General features: G+C 48.7%; 1 protein-coding gene and 1 non-coding gene across 2 annotated transcripts in view; one reads left to right on the top strand and one right to left on the bottom strand.

Moving 5' to 3' along the window:
* Positions 1–424: 424 nt before the first annotated feature.
* LOC119942929 lies at positions 425–562 on the bottom strand. Its single transcript, XR_005455422.1, has one exon. It is a non-coding gene; the product is annotated as a small nucleolar RNA SNORA7 (small nucleolar RNA).
* A 4,127-nt stretch (positions 563–4,689) lies between these two features.
* Positions 4,690–16,241, top strand: part of C21H16orf96 (chromosome 21 C16orf96 homolog) — a 41,672-nt gene continuing 30,120 nt past the window's right edge. The window contains exon 1 of the mRNA XM_038763067.1: positions 4,690–5,310. Coding sequence (XP_038618995.1) covers positions 4,900–5,310 — 411 coding nt within the window. The 5' untranslated portion in view covers positions 4,690–4,899. The remainder of the gene's footprint in view (positions 5,311–16,241) is intronic.

Here is a 16,241-nt window from a genome sequence, read left to right as displayed (position 1 = left end):
CCTTTCTTTCACTGAATTTTTCTCTCATCGTCCTTATTCCATCTCCCCACCTCATCCCTTCTTCTTCTTCACCCTCCCTGCCTGCAGAAAAGGCAAATGAGCTTCTGAGAGTCAGAGGACCTGGGCTCTAATTCCAGGCCCGCCCCTTGGCTAATCCTCCTCTAAACTGTAACCCATTAGCTCATTGTGGGCAGGGAACGTATCTACCAACTCTGTTGTATAGTACGGTCTTCAGTGCTTAGTATGGTGCTTCACACACAGTCTTGTCTTATGCCGTTGAGTTGTTTCCAACCCATAGCGACACCATGGACACATCTCTCCCACCTCCATCTGTAGTCATTCTGGTACTGTATCCACAGAGTTTTCTTGGTAAAAATAGGGAAATTGCCTCCTTCTGCACAGTAAACAAAATGGGTGAGTTTTGACTTGTAGCAGATTGCCTTCCACTCGCTAGCCACTGGCTAAGCTAGGAATGGAATGGGTAGACCTCTGCTGGACTCTCCCTCCCGTAGCTGAGACTGGTAGAGTACTGGAAACTCTCCAGGTGTGACCCCAAGAGGGGCCCACGCACAGTGCTCAATAGATACCATTGATAAATTGATTGCTGTGTGATCTTGGACAAGTCACTTCTCTGTACCTCAGTTTCCTCATTTGCAAAAACAGGGATTCAACGTCTGTTCTCCTTCCTACTCAGACTACAAGCCCCATGTGTGACCTGACTCAATCACCTTGTCCCTTGCTACCTTACCTCACTGCTTTCCTATTCCAATCCAGCCAGCCCACTTCGCTCCTCTAATGCCAATCTACTCACTTTACCTCGATCTCATCTATCTCGCCACCAACCTCTCACCCACATCCTGCCCCTGGCCTGGAACACCCTCCTTCCTCCTATCCAACAGACAATCACTCTCCCCACCTTCAAAGCTTTTCTGAAGCCACATCTCCTCCAAGAGGCCTTCGCTGGCTAAGCCCTTATTTTCCCTTCTCCATCGCCTTTGCACTTGGATTTGCCCCCTTTATTCACCCCTCCCTCAGCCCCACGGCACTTACATACATAGCCATAATTTAATGATTTATATCAATGTCATTCGCTCCCTCTAGACCACAAGTTCGTTGTACGCAGGTAACGTGTCTCTGGTATATTGTACTCTCCCAAGCATTTAGTCCAGTGCTCTGCACAAAGTAAGTGCTCAATGAATACCATCGATTGATTGATTGAAATATAGTAAGGGCTTAACAAATATCACAACTATCATTATTATTATTCAGTCCATTTTGCCAATCCACCTTACTTTCTCTTTCTTTTCCACCCATCCGGAAGAGCTCCGACCCATCTCCCCCGTCTTGCCTCTCTCCATGTCTGCCTCCCGCACCAGAGTTAAGACTTACTCAGCATGGGGGTTTTGCCGGAAACAAGGAGGATCACCTTCGGCTTGCTGGATTTCCCCTCTCCATTTAGGAGCCTCTTCCATTGCTGCGACGGATCCTCCGGGTGATTCTCCAGGTCTTTGAGTCCTTCATTCCTTCCCTCTCTGACCTCCTCCTGGCCCCCAGCCCCTGCTTCGTCTTCCCTCTTGGCCTCCATGTCACCCCGTCCCGGACTCCTCGCGGTGCTGGGAGTGCCTGCTCTTCGCCAAGCTTCTTAAGGGACCCAGGTGGCCTCAGTAGGAGGAGACGGGCTGTCCAATGAGGAGGCTGAAAAGCAAGAGAGAAGTCAAGCAAAAACGGGAACGGGACTTCAAGGTGAACCCGGGAACCTGGAGAATCCCTGGCTGAGAGGAGCCCATCGGGATGGAGGTGAGTCTGACTGCCCAGAGGAAGCCCAAGGGGGGTTAGCGGGAGCCTGGAGGGCTCGTGGGGTTGTTGGGAGAAGATGAGTGATGTTAAATGAGCCCCCCTGCATGGTCCCAGTGCTTGGTTTTGCGCTGCTCTAGAGAGGGGCCCAGTCCCATTGTTCAAATCGGTGTGGCCTCCACAATTTGAGGTTTTGCAGACTGGGGTATTTAGCGGAAGCTCAGCGTTATGGCTCATTAAAATGGTTTTACTGGGCTGCCCACCTGTTCTTGTCCTTCCAGAGGCCCTGGGATGGAAATAGCCGAGGCTGGCCTCTTGCAGCTCTCCCCGGGGGAAGGAACACAAGCAGATAGCCTTTCCCAGCTGCGTTAGCTGGTTCCCCACAAGAAGCCCCGATCCGAGCTACGGCACGACAACCCTGAAGGGACCGGCTTTGTTTCTGTGGCCTCGGCCGGTGGCCCCTTGATGCCCGAGTCCCTCTCCTTGCCCTCTCTGCCACCCGCGCATGCCCACAGGAACTCAGCCGCTAGGCGGTGGGAGAAGCTCGCCTGCCCTTGGGGACAGATGCTTCCCAGGATCATCATTATTGCCTCTCATGCTGGCAACCGGGCCCCAAGCCGAGATGCCATGGAGCTTTTTGTTTGTGGTTGAAGCCCTAGGGCCTGCGGTTCCCCTAGGGCTGGGTCCCACTTTCCGGGAGGGGTGCAGGGGCCGGCGGGAGGCCTTTCTCACCTGGGAGCTGAGGCCAGCCGGTGCCAAGGAAGCCGTCGGCATGGTTCCCCTTTGCCTCTCCCCTCTCCCCCGGCCCAGGTATCTGACCCACGGATTTTGCTTTTTCCCATCCCTGACCATCGCCAGCTCAGTTTGGCCCATTCTCTTGTCTATCATCGCCTCCTGCCTCCGGGACATTTCCATGTGAACGGCCCACTGAGTGTAGCAAAAGCTGAACTCTTCATCTCCACTCCTAATCCTACCTTTCCCATCACTATTGACAACATCGCCATGCTTCCTGCCCCAGAAGCTCAAAGTTTGGGTGTCACCTCTTTCTTCTCTCTCTGTTTTCCCACCCACATCCAGCCTGTCCCTAATTTCGGCAAGTTTATCCTTTGTGGCATTTCCCAGATCTTCCTCTTCACCCTTACTGACCCCCTTCCACTCTCTCCCCCTCTAGACTGTAAGCTCGTTGTGGGCAGGGAATGTGTCTACCAACTTGTCGAGGCAGTGTGGCCTGGGGGCTAGAGCCTGGGCCTGGGAATCAGAAGGACCTGGATTCTAGTCCCAGCTAGAATCCACTTGTCTGCTGCATGAACTTGGGCAAGCCACTTCACCTCTCTGTGCCTCAGTTACCTCCTCTGTAAAATGGGGATTAAGATTGTGAACCCCACGTGGGACAGGGACCGAAGGATAGCGGGGAAAGGCTTTATCTACCCCAGCCTGGCACGTAATAAGAGCTTAACAAATACCATAAAAAAGCAACCAAAAAATCCCTCTGTTGTATTGTACTCTCCCCAGTCCTTAGTACAGTGCACTGCACGTAGTAAGCGCTCAATAAATTCCATTGACGATGTTCTGGGTCCAAGTCCTTGTGCTCTCTGGATCCAGCACTTAGTACAGTGCCTGGCACATAATAAGCGCTTAACAAGTACCATAATTATTATAGATAACTACATCTACTTCCACAGTAGTCAGAGTCTCCCTGCCTCAAGCTTCTCCCCTCTATCCTACGTCTACTTAAAAGTCCATCAGAACATCCTCCTCCTCTCCTCAAATACATTCAATGGTAGCTCATCTTCCTGTCATTAAAAGGACTCGCAGAGTTCGGTTTTTATCATAATTAGTGGGCCATTCATCTCCTTGGAGTGTGAGCGCCATGTGAGCAGAAAACGTGTCTACCAACTCTTTGCATTGTCCTCCCCCAGGCACTTAGTACAGTGCTGTGCACACAGTACGCACTCCATTAATCCCACTGATTGATTAATTTGTTGACTGATGGGATCCCGGAGGTAGGAGTAAAGCCGAGATTGTAAAGCAGATGAGAGGAGGTCAGGGCTGGGAGCCAGCTGGTTAGCTGAAACCATGTGAGTGGATGAATTCGTCAAGTGAATGACGGTAGAGGGAGAATCAATCAATCGATAATATTTACTGAGCACTCACTGCCTGCAGAGCACTCTACTAAGCGCTCACAATCTAAGGGCTCACAATCTAAGTAGCGGGGGGAACGGGAATTGAATCACCATTTTACAGATGAGGAAACTGGGGCACAGAGAAATTAAGTGACTTACCCAGGGTCTCTCAGCACACAAGTGGCAGCATAGGGATTAGAACCCAGGTCCTCTGTCTCCAAGTCCTGTGCTCCTTCCACTGGGCCCCACTATTCCTCTACCCCAGCTCTCAGCCCAGTGCTTGACACATAGTAAGCGCTTAATAAATTCCCTAATAGTGAGCCCTTGAGTCGACAGTGTGGCAGAAGCACACGTCCACAGGCGGGACACGACTCTGGAAGCGGCTTCTTGGATTGTGCCGGGTGGATTTTCCCAACTTTCGCCCCCCGACGAATCCCCTGAATCCAAGAGAATAATTCCGCTCCGCCCATTGCCAGCTGTGTGACTTTGGGCAAGTCACTTCACTCCTCTGGGCCTCAGTTACCTCGTCTGTAAAATGGGGATGAAGACCGTGAGCTCCCCGTGGGACAACCTGATCACCTTGTAACCTCCCCAGCGCTTAGAACAGTGCTTTGCACATAGTAAGCACTTAATAAATGCCATTATTATTATTATTATTATTATTGTTATTCTAGGGGGCCGTGGCCTGGATTTCTGCTGGCTGACTGGTCGCCTTCGCCATGTGTCTCTGAGCGAGTCATCGACCGGGTTAGTATATACAGTATATAAACCTGGCCCCAGCTGCTGCCTCCTTGCAGACTTCTGCATGTTCCTTGGTCTCCTAGCAACAGGCAGAAACTTTCTGACTCTGGTGTTGGCCGGGACCAGTGCCAGCCCCTGGAGAATGGCCGGGCCTCGCTAGCCCGGGCCCTCTGAGGGTGCGGGGCCCGCGGACAAGCGGACCGGTGGAAACGGCCTTCGCGGCCCCGGGACTCGGACCAGGATGAGTTTCTCCGTCACCTACGCGGAGCTCCTGAAACGGGCCATCGGCACGCCGGAGTCGGGAGCCGTGAACTTCAACGCCTTGTACTTGCTTCTGCAGAGCATCCTCGACCACCTGCACCTGGGGGAGTTGAGGCGGGAGCTGTCGGGGGACGAGAGGGAACACCTGGAGCCGGCCGAGTCGGGGCCGGGCGCTGCCCGAGACGGGCCGGCCCAGCCGTCCGCCTTCCTCCTGGATCTGGTGCAGGAGCGGCTGGCCAGGATGGAGGGCAGACTGGCCCACTTGGATGACCCCCCCAGCTCCGGCCAGCTGCTGGAGGCTAGTCACGGCTCTGGCAAGCCAGTCCAGGAGATGTGGAAGATGATGCAGCTCAAGAAGAAGGTGGAAGGGAATGAAGAAGGCATGACCAAGGTAAGAGTTTTGCTACTAGCCCAAGTCTCTTCCTTTTTTTTTTTTTCCTTTCTTTCCCCCGCTTAGCATTAAGGCACAATTAGAGAAGCTCGGTGGCCTAGCAGAAGGAGCGTGGGCTTGGGAGTCGGGAGACCTGGGTTCTAATTACGGCTCTGCCACTGTCCCACTGTGTGCCTCCGTTTCTGCATCCGAAAAGACAGGGATTAAAATACCAGTTCTTCTTCCCCTTTAGACTGTGAGCCCCAGATTTGGGTGGGGATTGTGTCCAATCTGCTTACATCTATCCCAGAGCTCAGTATAGCGTTTGACATATAAGTGCTTAATATATACCAAAATTATCCTCTAGGCAGTAAACTTGCCGTGGGCAAGGAACGTGTCATTCATTCATTCATTGTCGTATTTATTGAGCGCTTACTGTGTGCAGAGCACTGTACTAAGTGCTTGGGAAGTACAAGTTGGCAACATATAGAGACGGTCCCTACCCAACAACGGGCTCGCAGTCTAGAAGGGGGACACAGACAACAAAACAAAATATATTAACAAAATAAAATAAATAGAATAGTAAATATGTACAAGTAAAATAAACAGAGTAACAAATCTGTACAAGCATATATACAGGTGCTGTGGGGAGGGGAAGGAGGTAGGGCAGGGGGGATGCAGGGGGAGAGGAAGGAGGGGGCTCAGTGTGGGAAGGCCTCCTGGAGGAGGTGAGCTCTCAGTAGTGCTTTGAAGGGAGGAAGAGAGCTAGCTTGGCGGATGGGCAGAGGGAGGGCATTCCAGGCCGTGGGGAGGACGTGGGCCGGGGGTCGACGGCGGGACAGGCGAGAACGAGGCCCAGTGAGGAGGTTAGTGGCAGAGGAGAAGAGGGTGCAGGCTGGGCTGGAGAAGGAAAGAAGGGAGGTGAGGTAGGAGGGGGCGAGGGGATGGACAGCCTTGTCTGTTATGTTGTATACAATCTGTTATACTGTATTTTCCCAAGCACTTTTACAGTGCCCTGCACACAGTAAGCACTCAATTAATACGCCTGATTGATTGAATAATTAATTCTCCATTAGCAATTCTCCAGCCCCCTTACCCCACCCACTTGAAATGAGTGTTTATTTTCTCCGGAGGGGCACTGATCCTTCCTTTTCTCAAACCTTCCACTCCCCAGGGGGCTAACAGGCTTCCTCGGGGTTCCCATCCCCCAGATGAGGAAACTGAGACCACTGATTTACCTTCAGAAAACTGGGTCTCACCAGGGATGAAGATTTTGCTCTCCAAGTCTCTGGCTGCCACCCCACCTACAAACCCCCAGCTCAGTCAATCAATCGATGTCATTTATTGAACACTAACTACGTGTGGGCCACTATTCTAAGCGTCCAAGGTCAGTTTCTTCCTCGCTCAGGTTCTCGGAGGCGTGATCTTGGAACCACTAGCCGTAGTTGTGGTAGTAGTAAAGGTAATAGGCTGCTTACAATCAGTCTAGACTATAAGTTCCTTTGGGCAGGGAATGTGTCTGTCAACTTTGTTGTATGGTACTTTCCCAGGTGCTTAAAACGGCGCTCTGCACACAGTAAGCATCCGATAAATAGCATTGATTGATTGGTAGTAATAATATTTATTAAGTGCTTACTGTGTACAGAGCTCTGTACTAAACACTGGGAAAGAACCAGCCTGGGGTTTCGGGTTTTGAACCAGAATATAAAGCGGAGTTGCTGGTATTGTTGACTGCTGCTACTGTCCACCCAATTCATTCATTCATTCATTCAATCATATTTCATTCATTCAATCATATTTATGGAGCACTTACTGTGTGCAGAGCACTGTACTGAGCGCTTGGGAAGTACAAGCTGGCAACATCTAGAGACGGTCCCTACCCAAGAACGGGCTCACAGTCTAGAAGGGGGAGACAGGCAACAAAACAAAACATGTGGACAGGTGTCAAGTTGTCAGAAAAAATAGAATTTAAGGATACCTGGTTTCTTCTCCAGGCTCTGTTTATGTTCACATGCTCTGGACGGTCCCCACCCGATAACGGGCTCACAGTCTAGAAGGGGGAGACAGACAACAAAACAAAAAAGCGCTTAGTACAGTGCTCTGCACACAGTAAGCGCTCAAAAAACATGGTTGAATGAATGTAGACAGGTGTCAAAACAGTGAGAATAAACAGAATTACAGCCATATTCACATCATTAACAAAAGAGTAGTAAATATGTACAAGTAAAATAAATAGAGTAATAAATCTGTAATAATGATAATAATAATGATGGCATTTATTAAGCGCTTACTATGTTCAAAGCACTGTTCTAAGCTCTGGGGAGGTTACAAGGTGATCAGGTTGTCCCACGGTGGGCTCACAGTCTTCACCCCCATTTTACAGATGAAGGAACTGAGGCACAGAGCAGTGAAGTGATTTGCCCAAAGTCACACCGCTGACAATTGGCAGAGCCGGGATTTGAACCCACGACCTCTGACTCCAAAGCCCGGGCTCTTCCCACTTCGCCACACTGCTTCTCACTTCTCACTTCATTTGGGTGTAAAAATACACCCAAGCGCTGTGGGGAGGGGAAAGTAATAGTGGTAATAGTAATAGTATTTCTTAAGTTCTTACTAAGTACTGGGAGAGAAATCACAGTGGAAATTAGAAATGGTCACTGTCCCTTGGGGGGCTCACGGTCTAAAAGATGGTATTTATTGAGTTCTGATTGTGTGTGGAGCTGTGTACTAAGCACCTAGCACTGTTTGCGGCGTGGCTCAATGGAAAGAGCCCGGGCTTTGGAGTCAGAGGTCGGGGGTTCGAATCCCGACTCTGCCACATGTCTGCTGTGTGACCTTGGGCAAGTCACTTAACTTCTCTGAGCCTCAGTTATCTCATCTGTAAAATGGGTATTAAGACTGTGAACCCCACATGGGACAACCTGATGACTTTGTATCCCCCCCCAGCGCTTAGAACAGTGCTTTGCACATAGTAAGCACTTAACAAATGCCAACGTTATTATTATGTGACTACCCAGGACCTCCAGGGAGTGTTCCAGGCTTCTGAGGCTATCTGCACACCGTAGTCGGTCCGGGAAGGGGCTGCCACCTCCCTCTCCTTCCCACTCTCCCAACTCCCTGAGGCCTCGGTGGGCCTCGGGGTGCAGGTTTGGGTCGTCACTCCCACAGCCCCCCCGAGTACCCTCTGCACCCCCACCGGGGCCACTCTCTAACTGGACTGGACGGAGCCAAGCTGCGGTGTAGAGACATCGTCAGACGGCCTGCAGGACCTAACTGATTACCGCTTGGGAGGACCGCTTGCTCTCCCTTTTCCCTGTCAGGCATGACCATCATCATCATCAATCGTATTTATTGAGCGCTTACTGTGTGCAGAGCGCTGTAGTAAGCGCTTGAGAAGTACAAATTGGCAACATCTAGAGACAGTCCCTACCCAACAGTGGGCTCACAGTCTAGAATGGGGAGACAGAGAACAAAACCAAACATACTAACAAAAGAAAATAAATAGAATAGATATGTACAAGTAAAATAGAGTAATAAATATGTACAAACGTACATATATATATATATATATGTATATATATATATATATATATATATATATATATATATATATATATATACAGGTGCTGTGGGGAAGGGAAGGAGGTAAGATGGGAGGGATGGAGAGGGGGGTGGCCCTGGAAGGGAACCAGTGGAAAAAGTGTCCGTTTATTGTTATATTGTACTCTCCCAAATGCTAGTACAGTGTTCTGCCCACAATAAGAGCTCAATAAATACTATCAAATAAATGAATGAATGGGTAGGAGAAGCAGCAACGCCTAGTGGGTAGAACCCAGGCCTGGGACTCAGAAGGGCTCTGACCCAGCTCTGCCACTCGTCTGCTGGGTGACCTTGGACAAGTCACTTCTCTGTGTTTCAGGTACCTCGTCTGGAAAATGAGGATTAAGGCTCTGAGCCCCATGTGGGACAGGGAATGTGTCCAACCCGATTTGCTTGTATCCCACCCCCAGTGCTTAGTACAGTGCCTGACATTCATTCATTCATTCATTCATTCAGTCGTATTTATTTAGCACTTACTGTGTGTAGAGCACTGTACTAAGCCCTTGGGAAGTACAAGTCGGCAACACATAGAGACGGTCCCTACCCAACAGCGGGCTCACAGTCTAGAAGGGGGAGACAGAGAACAAAACAAAACATATTAACAAAATAAAATAAGTAGAATAAAAATGTACAAGTAAAATAAATAGAGTAATAAATACGTACAAACATATATACATATATACACGACACATAGTAAGCACTTAATACAAACCACAGCTTTTATTATTATTTGGAGGGCTCGGGTAGGTGGACACAAAGCAAAGTGTGGATGAGGATTCTTTTCACACAGGACCCTTTTAAGGCCCAAATAATAGTCTTTTGAGCCCACTCTTTTAGACTGTGAGCCCACTCTTTTAGACTGTGAGCCCACTGTTGGGTAGGGACTGTCTCTATATGTTGCCAATTTGTACTTCCCAAGCGCTTAGTACAGTGCTGTGCACATAGTAAGTGCTCAATAAACACGATTGATGATGATGATGATGATGAATAATAATAATAATGGCATTCGTTAAGCGCTTACTATGTGCGAAGCACTGTTCTAAGCACTGGGGAGGATACAAGGTGATCAGGTTGTCCCACGGGGGGCTCACGGTCTTTATCCCCATTTTACAGATGAGGTAACTGAGGCCCAGATAAGTTAAGTGATTTGTCCAAAGTCACACAGCTGACAAGTGGCGGAGGCGGGATTAGAACCCATGACCTCTGGCTCCCAAGCCTGGGCTCTTTCCACTGAGCCACGCTGCTTCTCTGCCCACAGCCTAGCGCCGATGCTGAGCCGGAGTATCACAGCCCGGCAGGAAGTTGCCTTGGTAGCCACTGCGGTCTTTGGCCACGTGGGCCAGTTCTTCATCAGCTTTTCCCCTGGGCCTGGCCACCTCATGGAACACGCTTCAGTCAATTATTCATTCAGCTGTTTTCATCCTGAAATAGCTACACTATTTCCTGTTGATTTCTTCTTCATCATCATCAATCGTATTTATTGAGCGCTTACTGGGTGCAGAGCACTGTACTAAGCGCTTGGGAAGTACAAGTTGGCAACATAGAGAGACGGTCCCTACCCACCAGTGGGCTCACAGTCTAAAGTCAGAAGTCATTCTTCTTCTTCTTGAGCCCATTGCAGAGCCCTGTACTCAGTGCTTGGCTCAGTATTCATTCCATCGTATTTATTGAGCACTCACTGTGTGCAAAGCACTGTACAGTAGGGTAGATAGACACCATCGCAGACAAATTAGAGATTGGTGGTGGTTCTTCGGTCAGAACCTCTCGGCACCAGTGGCGTAGCCCCATCAGGGAGATCTGAGCCCCTTCCTTCCTCTCCCCCTCGTCCCCCTCTCCTTCCCCCCCATCTTACCTCTTTCCCTTCCCCACAGCACCTGTATATATGTATATATGCTTGTACATATTTATTACTCTATTTATTTTACTTGTACATATCTATTCTATTTATTTTATTTTGTTAATATGTTTGGTTTTGTTCTCTGTCTCCCCCTTTTAGACTGTGAGCCCACTGTTGGGTAGGGACTGTCTCTATATGTTGCCAATTTGTACTTCCCAAGCGCTTAGTACAGTGCTCTGCACACAGTAAGCGCTCAATAAATACGATTGATGATGATGATGATGATGATCTGAGGCTGGAACCCAGCTGTCCTGATTCCCAGATTCCCTTTCCCCGGTGCCAACAGCAGGGCTTGCAAAATGGGAGGAGGCTAGACCAAGGGCCCAGGAAGAGCTCGGCCAGTCCTGAGAGTCAGAAAGACCTGGGTTCTAGTCCCACTCATTCATTCCATCATATTTATTGAGCGCTTCCCGTGTGCAGAGCACCTGGAAAGTACAATACAGCAATGAAGAGAGACAATCCCTGCCCGCAACGGGCTTACAGTCTAGAGTCACTGAGTCCCTGGCAGTTAATGCTATACCATGCCTTGATCTTCTACTGGAGAACAGCTAGGAGAAAGGTCGGGCCCAGGAGAGAAGCTGAGAGAGGGCATAGGACTGAGGAATATAATAATAATAATAATAATGGCATTTATTAAGCACTTACTATGTGCAAAGCACTGTTCTAAGCACTAGGGAGGTTACAAGGTGATTAGATTGTCCCACAGGGGGCTCACAGTCTTCATCCCCATTTTCCAGATGAGGTAACTGAGACCCAGAGAAGCGAAGTGACTTGTCCAAAGTCACACAGCGGACAATTGGCGGAGCCGGGATTTGAACCCATGACCTCTGAATCCAAAGCCCGGGCTCTTTCCACTGAGCCACACTGCTTCTCTAGGAAGGAGCTGAGACCATCATCATCCTCATCGATGGCATTTATTCAGCACCTGCTGAGTGCAAAGCACTGGATTAAGGGCTTGGGAAAGTATGGCTCAGTGGAAAAAGCACGGGCTTGGGAGTCCAAGGTCAAGGGTTCGAATCCCGACTCTGCCACTTGTCTGCTGTGTGACCTTGGGCAAGCCACTTAACTTTTCTGTGCCTCAGTTACCTCTGTAAAATGGGGGTGAAGACTGTGAGCCCCATGTGGGACAACCTGATCACCTTGTATCCTCCCAGCGCTTAGAACAGTGCTTCGCACATAGTAAGCACTTAACAAATGCCATTATCATTATTATTATAATACAGTCTTGTGGAGGGGACAGACACAAATTTTCTCCAAATAACAGGAGTAGGAAGAAGAACAAGAATCGACAGGAAATTTTGAAGATATTAATATGTTTTGTTTTGTTCTCTGTCTCATTCATTCATTCATTCAATCGTATTTATTGAGTGCTTACTGTGTGCATTTATTGAGTGCTTACTGTGTGCAGAGCACTGTACTAAACACTTGGGAAGTACAAGTTGGCAACAGGTAGAGATGGTCCCTACCCAACAGCGGGCTCACAGTCTAGACGGGGGAGACAGACAACAAAACAAAACATATTACCAGAATAAAATAAATAGAATAGTAAATATGTATAAGTAAAATAAATAGAGTAGTAAATCTGTACAAACAGAGTTCTGCTTAAGTCAGCAAGGAGGAGGGAGGGGCTCCAACTTTATCTTTGCTTTCCTCCTCTCCCCTTCCTCACCCATCCCCAACTAGTAGGGCCCTCCCCGCCTTCTAGACTGTGAGCCCACTGTTGGGTAGGGACCGTCTCTATATGTTGCCAACTTGGACTTCCCAAGCGCTTAGTACAGTGCTCTGCACACAGTAAGCGCTCAATAAATACGATTGAATGAATGAATGAATGAAATAGTTGAATAAATAATCAGCTATACAAATAAACAAAGATAGACTCAGGTACTTAAATTCATTTATTCAGTCATTTATTGAGCACTTACTCTGTGCAGAAGGGTGTACTAAGCACTTTGGAGAGTGCAGTGCAACAATAAACAGATATATTCTCTGCCCACGACAAGCTTACAGAGGGGGAGACAGATATTAATATAAAAAAAAATGCTGAGGCTAGGGACACAATGTTAAGTGCTAAGGGTGATGATGGGTTAGTGGGTCTGAGGGGATGTGAATTAATTGGGGAAGGCTTCCTGGAGGAGGTAGGGTGTTAGGAGAGATTTGAAGGTGAGGGCATCTGGGGTCTGGAGGACTTGTGGGAGGGGAGAATCTGGGCCCGGGGAACAGTGTGAGGGAGGGGGCAGAGGTAGGAGAGTTGAGGCCAAGGTACAGTTTTGTTTTGTTTTTAAAATGGTATTTGTTAAGCGCTTACTACCTGCCAGACGCTGTACTAAGCGCTGGGGTAGATTCAAGCTAATCAGGTTGGACACAGTCCATGTCCCACATGGGGCTCACGGACTTAATCCCCATTTTACAGATGAGGTAACCGAGGCACAGGGAAGTGATTGCCCAAGGTCACATAGCAGAAAAATGGGGGTGCCGGGATTTGAACCAAGGACCTTCTGATTCCCAGGCCCTATCTACTGGGCCACTCTGCTTCTCTAGTTAGCGGAGGAGCTGGGGAGAAGTGGAGAGAGCTAGGAGTAGTGGGTGAAGAAGGTGGATAGGTAAAACATGGAGAGAACTCCTGCAGGGTCATAAAGCCAGTGGTGAGGAGTTTCTGCTTCAAGTGGAGAGGGAGATGGGTGGCCGTTGGGTGTTTGGGAAAGATAAGGGCGTAGCAACACTTCAAGAAGACCAACCGGGTAGAATAAACAGAAATTTATTCATTCAATCATATTTATTGAGCGCTTATTGTGTGCAGAGCAATATACTACTACTAATAATAATAATGATGGCATTTATTAAGCGCTTACTATGTGCAAAGCACTGTTCTAAGTGCTGGGAAGGTTACAAGGTGATCCGGTTGTCCCACGGGGGCCTCACAGTCTTCATCCCCATTTTACAGATGAGGGAACTGAGGCCCAGAGAAGTTAAATGACTTGCCCAAAGTCACACAGCTGACAATTGGCAGAGCCGGGATTTGAACCCATGACCTCTGACTCCAAAGCCTGGGCTCTTTCCACTGAGCCACGCTACTAAGTGCTTGGGAAAGTACAATACGACTGTAAAAAGTGATGTTCTCTGCCTACTTCGAGCTCACAGTCTTGGGGGGAGACAGACATCAATACAAATAAATAGCATTACAGATATGTACTGTATGTGTATATGTATATATGTTTGTACATATTTGTTACTCTATTTTACTTGTGCATATTTATTCTATTTTATTTTGTTAATATGTTTTGTTTTGTTGTCTGTCTCCCCCTTCTAGACTGTGAACCCGCTGTTGGGTAGGGATCGTCTCTATATATTGCCAACTTGTACTTCCCAAGTGCTTAGTACAGTGTTCTGCACACAGTAAGTGCTCAATAAATACGATTGAATGAATGAATGAATAAATACGATTGAATATGTATGTAAGTGTTTGGGGGCTGCGGTGGAGGGGGGGATCAAAGGGAGCAAGTCAAGACAAGGCAGAAGGGAGTGGGAGATAAGGAAAAGTGGGCCTGTTGGACGAGATGTGTCTTCAGTAAGGCTTCCCAAGCGCTTAGTAAGCGCTCAATAAATACGATTGATTGATTGATTGATTCCAAGTGGGATGGGGAGAGGCTGGTGGCAAAGAGAACCAGCAAGGAGCTGGGGTGGAATAGAAGTCTCAATTGTGATGTCACAAGGGCTTGGCCCAGGGTGGGAGCTGATTGATTGTACAGAGAGGAAGTTTCAAGTGCATTAACCTCAAGGACCAAAAATTTCTCCTCAGTTTTATAAATACATCGGTTTGAGTTGGCCAGACTCAGAGGAATCATCACCCACTACCCTACTTTGGGCTCCAGGAGGTCTAGCACGTCAAGGGGAAGCGGTGTCTCGGTTTCCCCATCTGAAGCAGCCCCATGTGGGTGGATTCTGGTTATGCTGGGAAGAAAAAAATCAGCAGGATTTAGCAGTAGATCGAATGTGAGTCTAGAAGTCAGTGAGGAATCAAAGGTGGCACTACCCATTGTGGACTTCAGGGACAGGGAGAATGGTGGTGGTTTTGGGGTTTTTTTTAATGATATTTGCTAAATGACTACTTTGTATCAGGCACTAACCGCAGCGATAGATTCATTCATTCATTCAGTCGTATTTATTGAGCGCTTACTGTGTGCAGAGCACTGTACTAAGCTCTTGGGAAGTAGAAGTCGGCAGCATATAGAGACGGTCCCTACCCAACAGCGGGCTCACAGTCTAGAAGTGGGGGAGACAGACAACAAAACATGTAGGCAGGTGTCAAAATCGTCAGAACAAATAGAATTATAGCTATATGCACATCATTAACAAAATGAATAGAATAGTAAATATGTACAAGTAAAATAGAGTAATAAATCTGTACAAATTCATTCATTCATTCCATCATATTGAGCGCTTACTGTGTGCAGAGCACTGTACTAAGTGCTTGGGAAGTACAAGTTGGCAACATATAGAGGCGGTCCCTACCCAACAGCAGGCTCACAGTCTAGAAGGGGGCTTCTCTGGGCCTCAGTTACCTCATCTGTAAAATCGGGATGAACGTGGGACAACCTGATCACCTTGTATCCCTCCCCCAGCGCTTAGAACAGTGCTTCGCACATAGTAAGCACTTAACAAATACCATCATCATTATTATTATTTCCCCCCTTAACTCATCTGTGACATCATCACCCAAAGTCCACGTCTTCACAATGACAGCATTTTCTCATCGGCCAGAGTTGACCAGTGGAAGCCAGCCCCGTGACCCGGAGCGCACGCTCACAATTCGCACAGCCGGTCACTGAACCAACACACCCGCAGACGCTCGCACTCCAAACACGTAGCGCGCCGAATTGACAGATGAAGCAATGGCACCCCGATGGGCTACTTTCCCTGGATCTTCCGGCCGTGGTTGGCCGGCGGCGTTGGCTTCATGCTGCACGTCTCCGGTGGGCTGGGGTCGAGGGACGCCGCGGAGGATTTTCCAAGCAGTGTAGAAGAGGGGACCCCTCTCAGGGTCGCACCCGGAGAGGTTTCCAGTCCTCTACCAGTCTCGCCTATGGGAGGGAGAGTCAAGCAGAGGCCTATCCATTCCATTCCCAGCTTGGGTAGTGACTAGCAAGTGGAAGGCAATCTGCTACAAGTCAAAACCCACCTGCACTGGGTGGTAGCTACATGGGAAAGAGTTGAGGGTGGAGACTCAAGTTTACCGCACGAAAGGAGGCAATGGTAAACCACTTCCCTAATTTTCCAAGGAAACTCTATGGATCCACTACCAGAACGATCGCTGATGGAGGTAGGGCGTTCTGGGAGAGGTGTGTCCATGGGGGTCGAAGACAACTCGACAGCATTAGACAAGACGAGACAAGAAGAGGAGAATGAAGTCGAGGCAGGGAAGGGTGGCCTAGTGGAAAGAGCACAGTTCAGGGAGTCT

The sequence above is a fragment of the Tachyglossus aculeatus genome, chromosome 21 (genome assembly GCF_015852505.1).
Source record: "Tachyglossus aculeatus isolate mTacAcu1 chromosome 21, mTacAcu1.pri, whole genome shotgun sequence".
Classification (NCBI taxonomy): domain Eukaryota; kingdom Metazoa; phylum Chordata; class Mammalia; order Monotremata; family Tachyglossidae; genus Tachyglossus; species Tachyglossus aculeatus.
The sequence above is the reverse complement of the archived record's forward strand: the minus strand, read 5'-3'. Positions and strand labels throughout refer to the sequence as shown.